Source organism: Oryzias latipes, chromosome 15, assembly GCF_053564925.1.
Source record: "Oryzias latipes strain Hd-rR chromosome 15, Olatipes_Hd-rR_3.1".
In the NCBI taxonomy this organism is placed as follows: domain Eukaryota; kingdom Metazoa; phylum Chordata; class Actinopteri; order Beloniformes; family Adrianichthyidae; genus Oryzias; species Oryzias latipes.
Window position 1 is genome coordinate 27,088,933 of NC_136251.1, and position 16,849 is coordinate 27,105,781.

At 38.2% G+C, this 16,849-nt stretch overlaps 2 protein-coding genes across 16 annotated transcripts in view; one reads left to right on the top strand and one right to left on the bottom strand.

Moving 5' to 3' along the window:
• Positions 1-6,011, top strand: part of adgrb3 (adhesion G protein-coupled receptor B3) — a 111,012-nt gene extending 105,001 nt beyond the window's left edge. For 9 of the 14 annotated variants that reach the window (XM_078932375.1, XM_023963024.2, XM_023963026.2 and 6 more), the window contains 5 exons: positions 310-349; positions 2,034-2,710; positions 2,799-2,834; positions 3,615-3,719; positions 4,938-6,011. In XM_078932375.1, coding sequence (XP_078788501.1) covers positions 310-349; positions 2,034-2,710; positions 2,799-2,834; positions 3,615-3,719; positions 4,938-5,126 — 1,047 coding nt within the window. In that variant the 3' untranslated portion in view covers positions 5,127-6,011. The remainder of the gene's footprint in view (positions 1-309; positions 350-2,033; positions 2,711-2,798; positions 2,835-3,614; positions 3,720-4,937) is intronic. The other 5 variants (XM_078932376.1, XM_078932377.1, XM_023963027.2 and 2 more) reach the window with 1 other exon arrangement.
• A 9,018-nt stretch (positions 6,012-15,029) lies between these two features.
• The window catches only part of lmbrd1 (LMBR1 domain containing 1), a 75,693-nt gene continuing 73,873 nt past the window's right edge, over positions 15,030-16,849 (bottom strand). For both annotated transcript variants that reach the window (XM_078932387.1, XM_011484562.4), the window contains 2 exons: positions 16,580-16,671; positions 15,030-16,270 (listed from right to left, as the gene is read on the bottom strand). In XM_078932387.1, coding sequence (XP_078788513.1) covers positions 16,160-16,270; positions 16,580-16,671 — 203 coding nt within the window. In that variant the 3' untranslated portion in view covers positions 15,030-16,159. The remainder of the gene's footprint in view (positions 16,271-16,579; positions 16,672-16,849) is intronic.

The window sequence follows — 16,849 nt, forward strand, 5'->3', positions numbered from 1 at the left end:
ATCTAAAATAAAAATCTTGATATATTACTGTAAGATTAACCGACTCAGCAAGATATTTAAGATCATTATCTGAAAAGTTATTTTATCTTTCCAAAAAGTTACTAGTAAGTTACTTTTATCTTATATAAAGTGTGAAAAAATGATTTAATTGGAAACGTGACAAAAATACTTGGTGTTATTTCATGTTCTTGGTGCATACTTAGCTGAAAAATAAAACCCCATGATTCTTTTCTGAAATATGCCCTTCAACCAAAACAGGAATTCTTAACCAACATTTTTTGCTTCTTTGTCTACTTTGTCTACTTACAGACGGACTTTGAGAAAGACGTGGACATCGCCTGCCGATCAGGTATGAAACAGATGCCTACTTCTGTTTTAAGTTAAAAAAAAAAAAGCATGAAAAACTCACATAACATAACAAACACTAATCCCCAAAGGAGCCTTTTTAGATGAAGTTACGCCAATTGGATGATAGGTTCATGTTAAAAACTGAAATTGTATTCAAAGTCCCACCTCTATAATCTTTTGAAGCATTTTAAAAGCATTCCCATTGGTCTTTTAACTTTGATTATGCCATTTTTAGTTAAAATCACGGTGGGGCGGTCGTTTGCTCTCTTGCCTCACAGCGAGAAGGCCTGGTTCAAATCCTGGCTGAGACCTTTCTGTGTGGAGTTTGTATGTTCTCCTCATGCATGTATAGGCTTTCTCCAGGCATTCTTCCCCCCTCAGTCCAAAAACATGCTTCACAGGTTACTCTATAGCAGGGGTGCCAAAATCCTGGCCTTGAGGGCTGGTGTCCTACATATTTCCCAACCAACCTGCCTTTGAAGCTTCTTTTTGGCCAAACACACCTGATCCAGGTAATCAGCAGCAGATAAGGCAGAGTTTCTGGAAAACCAGCAGGAGGCTGGCCCTCGAGGCTTGGGTTTGGGCACCCCCACTCTTAAGTGTCCCTGGGTGTGCATGTGTAAGTGAGTGTGGGTGTGATTGTGTGGTCCTGGGAGGGACTGGCGCCCTGCAACCCACCCGCACTCAACAGTAGCCTATGACCCCAAAAGGGATATAGTGGGTTAAGAAAATTGATGGATGAATGAATGATGGCTGTTAAAAAAGAAAAAAACTCTTTTCTTTTCTTGGACATATTTCTGCAGAACGGTAGTAATTCATTAGAAATGTGACTCTAAGTTGTAGGTGGGATTGTTGACATGGAGCAACCCCGTTCCCCCTTTCCTTCCTTGTTGCGGAGAGCTCATAGCAAGAAGCTTGTGGCCCGCCCAGTTGTTTTTCCTAAATGATCCTGATTCACAACAATTTGAATAAATACATAATTAGAAATGCGATTCTGAGCTTAGCTTTCTTTCTAAATGTCCATCATCGGAAAAATCCCACAAGAACATTTTAAAAACACCAAAAAACACAATTTTCACTGCGGTGAATCTGTAAGTAAAGTTATATCAAAGTCTTGGCTTTGAGATTACCTAGTAGTATCATCCTTGTCATTTTTGTCAACTCATATTTGATAGCAAATATGACCATAATTTTAAATAAAATCAATATCTTCAACATGTTAAAGGTGAACAGCAGTAGTTTGCGAATGCATGACTGGAATAAAAGACTTCTTGGATCTGTGGTTACTGGCTGTCTGTTCCTTTCACAATAAGAATGTATAAATGTTTAAAACTTGCATCATTTTTTTAACAAAACGGCATCAGACTGCTTTTCTCTTGTGTACACTTATATTTAATGTACCAACACAAAGAAAGCACACGTTTCTTCTCAGTGGATCTTTTTTATAAATAAAATCATTGAGTTATTTAATGTACAGAAGAAAGTTTTTTACATTGGCAGTTTAAAATTATTTACGCTGTCAATGCATCTTTTTGTTCTCAGTACTATAAATGACTTGTTAAATCTTAAGACCTGTATAAACTCATCCATTCTTTAGGTCTTGCCAAAAATACTAAAAAAATAGACGGTAAAGCAGCTTTATGACTAAAAACCTCAGCTAATGTCATTATTGCTTTTCCCCGCAGCGCTTCATAAAGACATGGGCTCCTGTCGCGCAGCCACTATTACAGGCACCCTCTCCCGAATTTCCCTAAATGATGAGGAGGATGAGAAGGGCCCTGAAGGCCTCAACTACTCCACTTTGCCTGGAAATATCATCTCCAAAGTGATAATCCAGCAGCCTTCAGCTTTGCACATGCCAATGGGGGTGGGGGATTTAAAAGAGCAGTGCCTGGCAGACAGCAATGCTGACATGCGGCGCACGGTTTACCTGTGCACAGACGATGCTGTGCGCCAGAGCGACCAAAGCATGGGTGGCCACGACATGGAGGGCCATCCAATGCAGGGTCAGATGATGGAGACAGACTACATAGTCATGCCTCGCGCCTCCGCAGCAATGTCAGGATCGGGTAACGTGCCTACTTTACTGAAAGAGGACACCAAGATGAACATCACAATGGACACGCTTCCACACGAGAGGCTGATGCATTACAAGATGGGCCCTGACTTCAATATTGGCTCGTCAGGCATGGACCACATGAATGTGAACCTGGAGCAGCATTACCCGGGCATTCAGGAGCAGAAGCAAAGCCTGCCCTTTGAACCTCGCACAGCTGTCAAGAACTTCCTCGCTGAGATGGAGGAGGCTGGGGGGCTTTCTAGATCCGAGACTGGGTCCACAATATCCATGAGCTCCCTGGAGGTACAGATTGCAATTTGGTGCAAAGAGAGCAGATTTAGTCTATTAATATAGATCTAAACTGACAATAACTTGACTGTTTTATTTACAGAGAAGAAAGTCACGATATTCTGATCTGGACTTTGAGGTACGTACAAACACTTGTCTCATCTGTTGTTCACACATCCAAGAAAACAGCATTTTTTTTCCTCGCAGTTGTGTTTGTCATTTGATTTACTCGTGCTTGATGAACCTCTTAACATTATTGGAGTTTCAAAGCCTTGCCTCAACAAGATTTATTGGCATGCTGTGTGGTTAAGGTAAAAGCAAAGCTTTCAACTGACAAACAGGGCTACAGTTGTCATCAAACCTTTTATCTTCCTCCATCTCCTTCATCCATTAGCTATATGTTGATTTTTTAAACTTTATGCTTTTAAAGCCATTTGCTCATTTCACGTCTGATTTTATCACTGATTATATTGGCTTGCAAACACGTATCGAAGTTTCAATCACTTCCTTTGCATTGATAAATCAGGCTTTTTCTGCATATATATTAAAAATCCCTGTCAAAATACAGGAAACATGGCCTTTGGCAGCTGGGAGCTGCTTTTGTTTTAGCTGAGACAGTAACCACCACTTTAAATGGAGGGTTTGTGCCAAAGTTTGATCACCAGGATTTCCCTTAGCCTGACAAATCAATTGATCAACTTGGGAATTATATTTATGCCTTACTTTAATTTAGTTGGTGTATCCTTTATTTTGGCTTTCACTGGTATATATGCAGATGTAAGTAGATTTGTTTTCAAACCTGGCCTATAAGTAAACTACCATGACACTGACTAATTGATCAGAGTTGGAGGGGGTGGAGAGGAAGATGCATTTCCATTATTGGCTGTCAATACCAAAGCAAAAACCCTTGCCATTGCAGAAAGTCATGCACACCAGGAAAAGACACATGGAGCTGTTCCAGGAACTGAATCAGAAATTTCAAACCCTGGACCGATTTCGAGACATACCAAATATGGGCAGCATGGTGAGTAACAGGAAACCAGGGGGGTGGCTGTCAGCCAGCTAAAGAAAGCAATAATCAAACATTTACCATAGATATTCGGTGCAGGGCACCTTATGTGTGGTTGTGCAAATAAGTATGTCACTAAATTGTGCCGTTGCTGTTACCATGGGCCCATCAGCAACTAAGGGGCTCCCCCTAAAAGAAACATTTCTTAACAAGGCCAGTCTTAATAAAAGGGACCTTTGGCAGTTTTGCTGTTATTAGGTGCATCCATTCCAATGCAAGGCCACTTTTATTTACACACGCATTTATCTACTTAGCAATCCCATCTTTTTCGTTCTTCCATTAATGCATGGCAGATTATTTAATCTATCAACATTACTACTAGACTATGCACATTCTGTATTTTTGAGCGGTTCCTTTACAGCGTCTGTGAAAAGTTCCTTTGATTTAGAAAAACCCGGTTAATTATGCAAATTCTCCCTGACCTTGCTGCAAACCCAAAGTCTCACCATATGTCTCCACACCTGGATGGAGCTGTAGACGAAAGTGGAAGTCAGCCTTTCATGGTCTGTTTGAGTCAAGTAGCATTTTTTTCTCTCTCTGTCTTTGCTGGTTTCTTTTTTTCTTCCTTCCTCCCTATTTGAGGGCAAACAGTAGTAATTGAGCTGCTCACCCCGCACAGTTATAGAATAAAACCACGTCAGTGATGCAGTAACCTTTTGGTTGCATAGGATCTTTTTTCACTTACATTGCTATCACCCCTGCAGCACAATGCGATTTTAGGTCCGTTGCTTAGTTACAGTGCAAGTTCTTTTCTGTAGAACAAGGATAACTATTCACTTCTCCCTTTTTTCCATTTTTTCTTTCTTTCTTTCTAAATGAATCTCCTGCAGAGCTGGCAGCAGGCATTAGTATCCATTTTATACTCCCTGATGAGGAGTTGCTTCTCTCCCATATTTGCAATAGTTTCTTTGGGACTGTCGGCGAGAGCACATTTGGAGAAATGGTTCACACATCCTGCTCTAGTTTCTGAGCATAGTCACACAGTTTTGCTCAATTATTGCTCTAAGCATGCTCCCATTTATAAAGCGACAATTGTTTGGTGTTTCATACTTCCTCCAGGATGAAGTCATTATTGATAGTTAGATGTGATGGGAGTTCTTTTAAACAGTCTGTCTTTTGCAGCAAAAGAATTGTCATGAAACTAATGTCAAACCCTGCTGGCAATGTTCACAGGATAAGGCAATGCCAAAACAAAACCCATGGGAGAGCTACAACCCAGCCTGTGAGTACCAGAACTACGCCACTATGAATGTACTAGAATCTGACACCAAGGACTCACTGGAGATGACGCCTGCGGAGTGGGAGAAGTGTGTCAACTTACCCTTAGATGTCCAGGAAGGAGACTTCCAAACAGAGGTCTAGAGGGTGCAGAAGGAGAAAATGCAAACTAGGAAAGGAGGAGAAGGGGATGTATTTTGCACTGAATAAAGCAACAGACTTTTCTAACAGCCTTGGCATACATATCTGGATCTTACGAGTGTGGCAGGGACATTATGTGCCAATACAATATAGAGACTGGTGAGAGGAGAAGAAAAAAAAAAGAAAAAAAAAAGGGGATTAAAAACATCAGTGTTACTTTTTGTATTCTCACTAGTGTACTTAGTGTGGGGCAGCCTGGTGTACAATACTTACCATCATGTGTTTCAAATTATCTGTTGAAGAATTGGCTGGAAAAGAGATAAAGTTAAAGAAAAAAAATCAAAACTCTTATGGAATCATGAAAACTCACAAAGCAAATGACACGCCATGTCGGCCCAGCTTCATCAGGTCTGGTTTTGATTTCCTAAAACTGGACCTGGGAGCACAATGTATATATTTATGCAGGTTTTTAAAAAGTTTATAACAGTCTGTTTGGCCATTACTACACTTTTTACTTTATAATATAAAACATGGGAGGCAAAGAGAATTTTTCTGTCATATTAAAATGAATGTTTGTCAAGCTACATTCTTCATTGCTTTAAATGCAATAAAGATAATACTCACTTTTATATAAATAATATATTTCACAACTTTAATACTGCAGAACCTGCTTGAAGAATCCCAGCAAGCTCTCTCATCTGCAGCTCTGTATAAATATTTAAAAACAAAATGTTGTATGGTGTAAATAAACCTTTGTCTACATATGTTTTACTTGTGCCAATTTATTTTAATGAGAAAAAATGCCAACCTGATCAAAAGTTATAGCGAAAAATGTTAACATTTGAAATGGAATGTAAATAAAAGAGGAAATATGTTCGTACTGCCTCAGAGGTCGTGTCAAGTTTATGTTGTGTGTCTGTTGTGAATGAATGACTAATCATATTAGCTTCAAAAATATTTAATCTTGAATTGCAAATACTGTCTCAGCAGTATTTCTGGATTTTGTTATTTTTTTCTGCACGGTTGTCCCAAAACTGAGAACTTCTCACTGAAAAGGTTTTGATGATTTATCGCCTCAGGTTTTCTTAAAGTTATGTAAAAAAAACTTTTTTTCTGCAGCTGAACCTCTGTACCATTTTCTGCTTCACTTCAGAAATCCTCCCACCATATCCAATTTATGAATTTGGCTTGGAAACATTTTAACTCCTAATATGTCTCCGTGCCTCCAGACGGTTCTCCAGATAAGATCAGCTTTCTCAGTCAGATGGGTCCAGACAGTGCTAATGGGAGAAGGCTGCCAGAGCTGAGAGAAAATCTTGTTTGCTGTCTGGTGATGTGTGCAGTATGGCTGCCACTCCGGCAGTGAGAGCGCCTGTGCGTGTTAACCCTCCCCTGCAGGAAGCGAGCGGGGGAGCCGGAGGAGCAGCAGCAGGAGGAGGAGGAGGAGTGACTGGATCATCAGAGAAGACCGAACGTGCAAAGCGAAAAACGGGGAAGTCAAACAATAAAAGCAGACGAGCTCAAATGAGGACCCCTGAGCTGAGACGTCACTGCAGCAAATGAAGACAAAGCTAAAGCTACGGATAGACGTTAATGTGTGAATCCCAGAGCTTTTCGAGGGAGACCAGCCGACATAATTAGGTTGATTGTAAACAGTTCTGTTAAGTATACTTCAAGAAATGCTCATTTTCTGTTGTTTTCCATGTTTTATAAAATAAATTTACTCAAAGCAGGATCTAACATATTACTAACAATACTTCAAAAGCTGAGTTAACACAGAGGGTTCAAACAGCTTTGGCTGTGTTTGCAATGCCAATTAAAATAAAAACAATAATTATATTGCGCAATACTATCATAAAATTTCTAGTGCTAAGGCCGTAGTGCAGAAGTAGAGCGGGTAGATCGCAGGTTTGGTTCCTGCCTTGCCCAGCCATGTTTAAGAGCCCTTGGGCAAGACACTGAACTCCAGGTAGCTCCTGGTGGTTATAGGTTGGCAGTGGAGCCGCCATTAGTGTGTGAATGTGTGGGTGACTGTGATTGTTAAACGCTTTGGACCTTTAGGGAAGGTGGTAAAGCGCTATGTAAGTACAAACCATTTATGTATTTATTTGTGTATTTTTATAAAAAAATAATAAAACGTGATGTTTCTCATTTCTTTACACTTTATCTTTCTTCTAAAGGAGACAGGATAAAGATAATGACATTTTGCTTCAGTTATTAATATTTTCTCACAGTTGCTTGAAACCTCTTCAGACAATAACTTCCTGTTTTGTCCAACTTGTAACATAACAGTCTTTGTTTTGACCTTACACCAAAGTCTCTAGAGGTGATTCGTTTAGTTTGCATCTATCCAGCTCATTCACACTGCAATGACAGAAGCAAACTGTTGTTTGACATTGTTTGCTATACACTTTTCATAAAAATGTCATAGAATTCAGGATAAACGGATCTCTTTTTCCAACTGAGACATGTAGACTTAGCGTGAGAGATGTAACTACTTTTTCAGAGTAGCTGAAGAGTTCAATATAAATGCTATTATTTTGCATTAATTGTCCTTTTACATAATCATGCTTCATTTTTCATTACAATTGTTTTCTAAATGTGTTTATTGGAGACTGTGTTCAGACTACCCTCAGTTCTTCTACAATAATGATCAGATTTTGATTGGACAGAAAATCCATACTGAGTCATTTTCTTTTCTATTTTTGGTAAAGCCATCTTTTTAGAGTCAATTTTAGTAAAAAGAGTTGGTCACGCAACAAAACAATGACCCTTGTGAGCAAATTTAAAAAGAAAATGTGAAAAAAGTCTCTTATAATGTCATTTAGATATCAAATCCAATTCCTCCTGAACACTTTGTGTAATTAAAGGTAAAAAAAGATTAAAAGCAGTATTTAGTGACTGTAATCTTTTTTTCTTTTGAACTGTAAATGTGTCTGAATTTGTCTTCTGCTTTCTCACACTGGACTTTTCTTCAGCAAAGCCGTTTGGAAGGCAAGTGAACGTCTTGAAAGCCAATTTGAAAAGAGGAGCAAAAACAAAATCAGACAAAAGGATTCAAGCGTCTTCTTGGTTTGCAGCTTCACGCTGGAAAGTTCATTTATTTGGTAAAATGTGGTTAAATATTGAGCCAGTTTTTAAGAGATTGTTTTTTTTCACTGTAAAGCTACGTTCACAATGTCCTTGGCAACATGCTTTCAAGATGCCATTTTCAATGAGAAGTCCATGCACGCTTTTTTTTTGTGTCTCCACATTCAAAACTCTCACGTTCACGCATAGCTACACACATTTTTAGAGCGTTTTTGGGCTCTACCTACCAAACGTGAAGGACACTTGCTTACGGTTAAACCAGGTGTAAATTTGTCCAATCAGGGATTCAACTTAGGCAGTGAGGTTTTGTATGATGTCCCTTTTACATCACATATGTATACATACATACATATTCAAAATTGTTCATGGAGGAGAAATTATTAATTGTGGTTTGTTCCAGGCAGGAATTCTATGACATCAACTCTTTCATAAATCAGAATGGAGCTGTGTAAGAAAAAGCCTGGAGCAAGATTTGCCAGAGTTGCACCGCTTTGACATTTCGCACCAAACCTCTTCCAACTGTAGGTGGTGCTCTAGTTAACAGCGGCAACAGAAAAAGAAGAAAATGTCCCTCCTTGCTTGTCCAGTGTGTTTTTCAATATATGCTAACTACTCTTTCCCTTTTGTACATTTTGTTTGGGTTGGAAAAGTTTAGTTTTAGAAATGCTCCTGTTCTTCGTTACAAGTTTGTCAGCTGCATATCAGGGACATAAACCTTTGACATCAGCTCTCAACAGGTCTGGGATTTCATGAGAGTGAAAGCAATTAGAGTACAAGGAACTGCCTGTCAAGTTTAACACTGTGCCCATTTCAAAGTACAGTGGCTCTTTGAAGAGGGATACTTTGTGGTTATGACTTGAGCTGACCTTTAAAAAAAATTAATTGAGATTGAATTGACGTTAGAAATTCAAAACTGATTTATCAGATCCATAAATTTGTTTTCTTTTTATAATGATTGGTCATATTTGATTATCATGGAGAAAACTGTCCAGTTTTTTTAGTGCAAGAATATCTAAATTTTAGAAATGAAAGTTTAAACTACGTTTAGTTTAACTCACTATTTGAATATAATAGAATTATGTAAAATTTTTAATTGAGTTGTTATTGCTTTTGTCTGCAGGCATCAGTTTATATCAAGTATGCAAACTTATGGGAGCAAAAAGTGATTGTTTTAGGGTTAAGAGTTAAGACTTAAAGTTCAAGCAAATTATTTAGATACCAAATTTACAGGATCCCTGGCACATGACAAAAGCTGGAAACATGATTTAAAGTATTGCAAAAGAACAACATTTTTCCAATCAAACCATCTTACAAAATATCTTTTGGAGGGCTGACGTTTAGTGGTCATTGCAGGTAAAATCCATCCTGTTTCAATCACCCAAGTATTTAGTGTCAAAATCGAGCTTTGGTAAGAAAAACAAAAGGCTTTTCACATAACTGATGACCGGATAAACATTTTTTCATAACCCATAAAGACATTCAAACCAACAATAGCCAAGTTTCCATCAAAGTTAAATAAAAATAAATGTGAACAAGATATTTTCCAATAAATGTCTAAATGTTTTAATAAGCTCTGTCGGGAGGAGACACTATGGACAACATGGTTCTGCATGAATGTACCTTTAAAATGAAAAACAAAATGTTAGAAGTGAAAGCAGCAACTTCCAGGAAACAAAGATGAGAGTGGATATAATATTTCACAATGGAGCAAAAGGAGGATGGTGGTATGACTTGTGAGAGGTCACAGTGGACAAACATTTAAACTTCAGTCTTTAGAGAACAGCAGGGTAGCTGAGTTTAACATTTAAAGTTCAATAAGATCCATCACTCAAGCTGCCATTGATGGTGGAAGTGTTTGGATCCATTTTGAGTTGAACATCTATCTAAACACTGGAGAAGCAGAGCACGTGACTAACTAGACTAATAAAAACTAACATCTGAATCTGGAAACTGACGACTCGGACCTTGGAAATGTACAGTGAAGGTTAATCGATGGATGGGAAGCATCTGTTGATTACAAATGAAGCCAGGTGTGAACAAACCAATACAAAGAGCCGAGCAGCAACTAAAATCCCAGAATGCAGGGGAAAAACAGTGTGACCACTGACAGATGGTGAATAACACTGATTACCCCCTCATCATGGTGCTGTTAGAGGGCAGGAGAAGTTCGGTAGCAAGTGAACAGAGGTTCATAAAAGTCAGTGAGTTCAATGAAAGAATATGTTTGAAAAATTAGGATTTGAGTGAGTTTGAAACAAATCTAATTCCAAACGATTAGATGGGACCATCTCCAAAACTTAGAATCTTGCGAGTTATTCCCAGTCTGCAGTATCAAATCCCTTGGGATGAGAATTGATGAAAAAGAACCGGGACATGGGTGACTAAGACTCACTGATTGATACACTAAGGCAGTAAAGGCTGGCCTGGCACTTGTTGTGCAATCCAAAAGACGAGTTACTGCAGCCCAGATTTGTGAAGAAGTTCATGCTGGTTCTGATATAAAGGTGTTGGATCACACAGTTCATCCTGGTCTGTCGTGTAAAGACGCTGTAAACCCAGCAGAGTGCTCATCCTGAACCCGGTCCGTTTCTGAAAAGACCAAAACCTTGAGCATTTGAACTGGACCAAAGAGGAATAAAGGAGAGTGGCAAATTTTACTTCTAGCTGTGGAAGGTGCATGATGCACCAGAGAAACATATGGAGCCAGGATATACTGCTGTGCACAAAGGTAGAGTGGTTGACCTCTGAAAGCAGGTTCAATGTCCAAAGATTCCATCCATCCATTTTCAGAACCCACTGAATTCCTTTCAGGGTCAAGGGTCGCTTGATCTAACCCAGCTACTGTTGTGTGAAGGCAAAGTATGCCCTGGACAAGTTGCCAGTCTGTTAAAGGGCCACACACTCACGTTCACACCTAGGGTCAATTTAGAATCCTCAAATAACCTACAAAGCATGTTTTTGGACCATGGGAGGAAGTCAGAGTGCACAAGGTTTACGTCCAAAACTCCACCTGGAAAGGTCCCTACTGGGATTCAAATCAGAGCCTTATCACTGTGAGGTGAGAGCACTAACCACTATACAACCGTGCAGCCTGCCTAAATAATTGATCCTTGGCTAGTATGGCAACTGAGCCTCCTTTAGAGTATGAAGTGTGTCCAAATGGAAGTGTGACTGTTGGGTTTTGAAGAAGGCAGAAAGGTACTGTGCAGGTATATTCCATTTACCGCTTACCAAACTGCTGCCTGCAGTGGACTGGATAACTATCTACCCTACCTTTGCCTGACATCAGCTGTGAAATGCTCTAGCAACCCTGTGACCCTAAAGGGGATTAAGTGGGTTTGGAAAATGGATGGATGGAATGAATTAATTCTGTGTATACATTTCGTTATGTACACTTTCATTAAATGGCTTAGCCTTGTGTTCTTTTAACTCTTTAACACCGTAGATGTCGCCAATGATACGTAAATAATGTGTGCTCTTTGACATGCTGTGACTGTTCACTGTGTGAATCAGTTGATTCAGACATGAGGAAAAGTGGCTTGTCATATCGCCTTTGCTCCAGTATGCAACACATTACTAAACGTTGCATAGCTGAAGCCCAGCAAAGCTGAAGCCCAGCAAAGCAGCCTTGTGCTTATATGCAACACTACAGTAGTGAAGGGTTTACGTAATCGACGTAAATCAATGAAATTCTGTTGTAAAAAAAGGCTGTGTCGCTAGTATCCACTGGAATTATGTTCTTTGGGTCAAAGATTAGAGAGTAAGGGTAGACAAAAGAATGTCAACATTGGAGCTAAAACTCAGGTGTTAAAGGGTAAAGCAGGATGATGAGACCTGTCCCAGCACAAAATAGTACAGGAATAATTTCAGGTGTTTAGTAGAGTTCTAAATTCCCAAGATAATCACACATTTGGTACCTGCTGCTCATTTCTTATGGTCTAAATTTTTTTACTTTAGAATCTGAGCTTTAGTGTATACACTATAATTCAGGTTTTAAACCAACCCAATCAAAATTCATATAAGGGCCCCACATGGGAATGTGATAGTTAAATAATTTCCCAAAATACATATAAAGACTTTAAGGACTCAGGTACTTCCTCCCCTGTGGAAGAGTTCCTGGAAAAAATATTTCACTTGCACGAAGACTTTTCCTAGATTATACATCATTATATTTAAAGGAAGATGGAGAATTGAAAAATTCATTAGAAAAAGAAGAAAAAGGGCATAAAGAAGCATCGACGATCAACCAAAGATGCCAAGAGAGCTGCAAGAGGGAACAGCAGCACACAGCAGCATCGTAGCCCTCTTTCAGACTTCCTTATCCACAAGGACCCTGGAGACATTCAGAGAGACCCTTGTTGAGAAGCTGGCAGAGTTGGCATCTCAATCCACAGCTGAGCCCACGGTTTCTCCTGCTTCAGTCACAACACATCACAGGCTCATTCACATTAGCAGAGACAGCACAATGGGAGGGCTCAACTGCAGACTGTGCCCTGCCAAAACTCCTGTGAGTGTACTTCCTGTAACATGTCTTTGTGCTTTGTTAGAATTCAAATTCAAAGCCTGACACATTGACAAAAACCCACAAGGAGTTTAAGCACAAGTTTTACTTTTATCCTAGTTCCACATTGGCTCCACATTATTTATTTATTTATTTATATATATATATATATATATATGTATATATATATATATATATATATATATATATATATATATATATATATATATATATATATATATATATATATATATATATATATATATATATAAATGAATGAATCGGTTAGTTCAAAAGGGGCCCAAGTACATAATTGTTCAAAATAGAAATATTATATGTTCTATAGTTTTCAAGGGAAAAGCTATCTGATTATGTGATTATGTGCAAAAAAGTCCCAAGTCCGTTGTAATGTATTGACTATGCTTGACATTTAAGAAGCAGTAAGTGCAAAATATCTGGACTTGGGCCTGCCTCTCTTGCATGGGTTTTGGTTTATCCCATAGATGGCAGCACTAGTTATCCAATTTGGCAGCGCCCCTGTTTAATTCAAGAAGGGCCCAAGTCCAGAGTCTTTAGTTTGCTAGTCCTCTGAAACTATAAAAGTGCGTTGCTTCATATCATAGCATTTGGAAGCTATAAACTGGTGCTAAATCTGGGTAAAGTATTAATCATTTGGAGTAGCCTCCCTTTAAGCTATGCAATTAAAATCAGTTCCTGGAAAAACAAACCTCTTGGACCTGGGCCCCCTTTGAACTAACCAACTCATGCATCTATATCTATCTATCTATCTATCTATCTATCTATCTATCTATCTATCTATCTATCTATCTATCTATCTATCTATCTATCTATCTATCTATCTATCTATCTATCTATCTATCTATCTATCTATCTATCTATACTACAATGAGAAAAATCATTGTTTTTATATTCTTAAACTATAAGAAGTGCAATTAACTACATACACTGTTTTTTAAAGCAAAAATATTGAAAAATAATAAAAAATTGTGTCCATTTTTTTCTTTATTTTGGATAAAAAATAGAATTGCTAAAAGTCACTAGGTAGCTCGGTTGGTAAGGTGAGAGGCTACAATGCAGGAATCCACGGTACGATTCCCGGAGGGCAATTACCATACCAATGGCGAGCAATTAACATCACTCAGTGAGGGTCCTTAGGCAAGACCTTAACGCTACTGCCTCCCGGGCGCGGCTCAGCAGCTCACCGCTCCATGAGGGGATGGGTCAAATGCGGAGAAGAATTTCCCCATTGTGGGATGAATAAAGTATCAATTAAGTGTTTCTGAAACTATGTTGTAACATTTTCTGCCACACTTTGACCATTTTTTGCTCAGATCCTTCAAATAATACTGGTACGTATTCTACCGTTCAATATTTCCTCAGTGTGTGCTTCGTCTTCTCAAATCTGATTCAAACTAAACCCATTGACTGTATATGAGAACTGGACTGAGTGACCCCGTCTCGCAGGATGTATCTGCTGTCTCCAGGAAGCCAAAGTCCCATAAACTTCTATTGAGAAATAAACAGCTTTTCGTTTTTTTGTTTTCCACATCTCGTCTTCTTACGTGTTTAGGTACTTTGTTTCCCAGCCATCAGTAAAGGATCACCTCTCCTTAAAGGCGAACATTTAGTAACCTCCAAAAGGTAGGCTGAAGACATTAAAGACATTCTTAAGGAGCTTCTTCCTTGCCATACTATTAAACTTTATTCTGAATGGTTTCTGGCTTATTATCTGAACAGCCTTGATGTTTTTCTTTCACTGAGGTCCCTTTAGCTTTTGTGAACTAAAACCAACACTGCAGATTGCTGTCAGCCTGACATCTTTAATGCTTCAAAGAGATTGCGTTTTTTTTCTTCTAAGTAATCTTTTCATTGCATTGCAAGAAACCAAAATGTAGAAGTTTTCCATTTAATATTAGACAGGTGAACATTTTTCCCTTTGTTCTGAACATTTTGAATAAAATAAAAGGTAGCATATTTTTGATACACCTACCGGTAATTGCAAAGGTCAAATGGTTTAAACTACAAGATATTTGACATTTAGCCCAAAAAAGTTCAACGAGCAACTCAAAACAATATACTCTATACGTTTTTTTTTTCTTCAACTTTCAGCCATTTCAACTTGACTTTTTGCATCTAAACTGTCACAAAATTGTTTCAGGCAGGGAAAGAGGAAATCAAATACAATGAAAGTCACATTTTCACACTAAAACCTGAACTCTTGGAAGGAAGTGTGCTTTGACAAACTCACAAAAAAAAAGTAAAAGAAAACAAAAACAAAAAAAACAGACAGAAGGTTATGGTGGATATCTGAAATTGCTTTATTTCTTTAAATACAAGAAGTGTTAGTTAATAATTCAACTTCAATAACATGAATTATGGTTGCCGTACCAACAGCTAGTGGAGACATGTTTTCCACATTCTAACTGCACTTTTTATTTGCTTCTCTCCTCTGATGTCAGGGAACAAAACAAAACAGACGTCTCAGAGCAAAAATATGTGACGAACAGGCGGTTCCTATAGAAACTAAAGCCAAACAGTTGGGAAAAGGAGGAGTGCGCACATCATAGAGACATACATTCATGTGGCACAAATGTTTGGTTTCTGCAGACAGATGTCCTTTTTATTTTTCAACAGAAAATAATGGTGTGTTTAAAAGTGTCACAGAGCTGCAGTTGATGCAATACAACAAATATGAATCATACATCTCCTCTTAGTTCTCATTTCCTCACAGCACAGATGACAAGCGGTTGTTAGATATTTGTACCGGTAATTAAAAGTCACAAACGTTTGGAACCTCAAACAAAGCAGATGATACAAATCCTTTTCATTTCACATAAAAAGCTGTTTTGAAGGTGAATTAGTGCTTCAGAAACAATGGTGGCAAAAGCTAGATGGAAAAAGCAAGTAGGGTCAAATCCATCAAAGTTGTGTGCAATCTTTAAAAACAACAATAAAAGAGAAAAACAATGATAGCATGAATGTTTTCAACTCATAGGAATCTATTTTTTTAAGAAAATCAGTTTTTCTGATTTCTAACTGAAAGGATTTAGAAAGAATTAAAAATACTTTTGTTTGTGTGTACAAAAATAATAGTTTTAGATTAGTTTAGGTTTTCATCTTTGCTGAAGCAATAAACGTCTGGAACCTCACAAGCGATCAATCGCTGTCAAGTGAATTCTCCGGGTAAGACTGAGTTAGAGTAAACTCCAAGATTCCCAAAGTCATCAATAATGAAGACGGAAAACAACAAATGGTCTGAGCTGCCCTATTAAGTGGGGTTTATGTGTCAGTTTAAATCAACGCTGGAATCCAGCTGTCAATTACCCAGAATGCTCCCTAAAGGACACAGACACACACACAAACAGAAATGAACTGTAATTTTAAATATCTACATACCAGATACAAGAACTAGTCATGTTTGTTTTTAATGCACATATTCATCATCACTTATGTCAGAGTCGTCAGCTTCCACCTCTCCTTCAATCACAGACTTCTTCCCTCTGCAGCAGGACACCACCAGACCGATGAGGAAAGCCTACAGCGAACAATAGCATTTAAAATAAACATATACTGTGTATATATATATATATATTTTTCAGAGTAGAAACTGATTGACTTATGTGGAAGTTAAGTTGTCTTTCCTGTCTAGTAGAATTATTTCATTGAGGTTTGTTCAAAATGTCAAACATTTATTGAATTGCATTTGAATCATCTTTCGGTATAAGGTTGTTTTTTTTAAACAAAATATTTGGTTGCGTTACCTTTGAATCTTTTAAATGTTTACTATTTTTATCTTATAAATTCTTTTCCATCTCACTAGATGAATATTAAGGCTGTGACTTACCCCAATGAAGGCCCAGTTACCAAAGTAATAGATGGTGCTGAAAAACCAGAACTTGTGGAGGAAAAGATACGTTCTTGTCATGGTGCACTGGTCTGAAAAAGAGAGAAAAGTACAATGAAAAACTGGTGTATTAGAAAGTTAAAAAAAAGTACACACAAAACATTTGAAAATTTCAAGCAATGAAACAATTGTTCTCATCTTTTTAATTCCATCTTTCCTACTTGAGTGGAGAGGTTTACTGTGTTGGAGCCACACATCCACCGATACGTG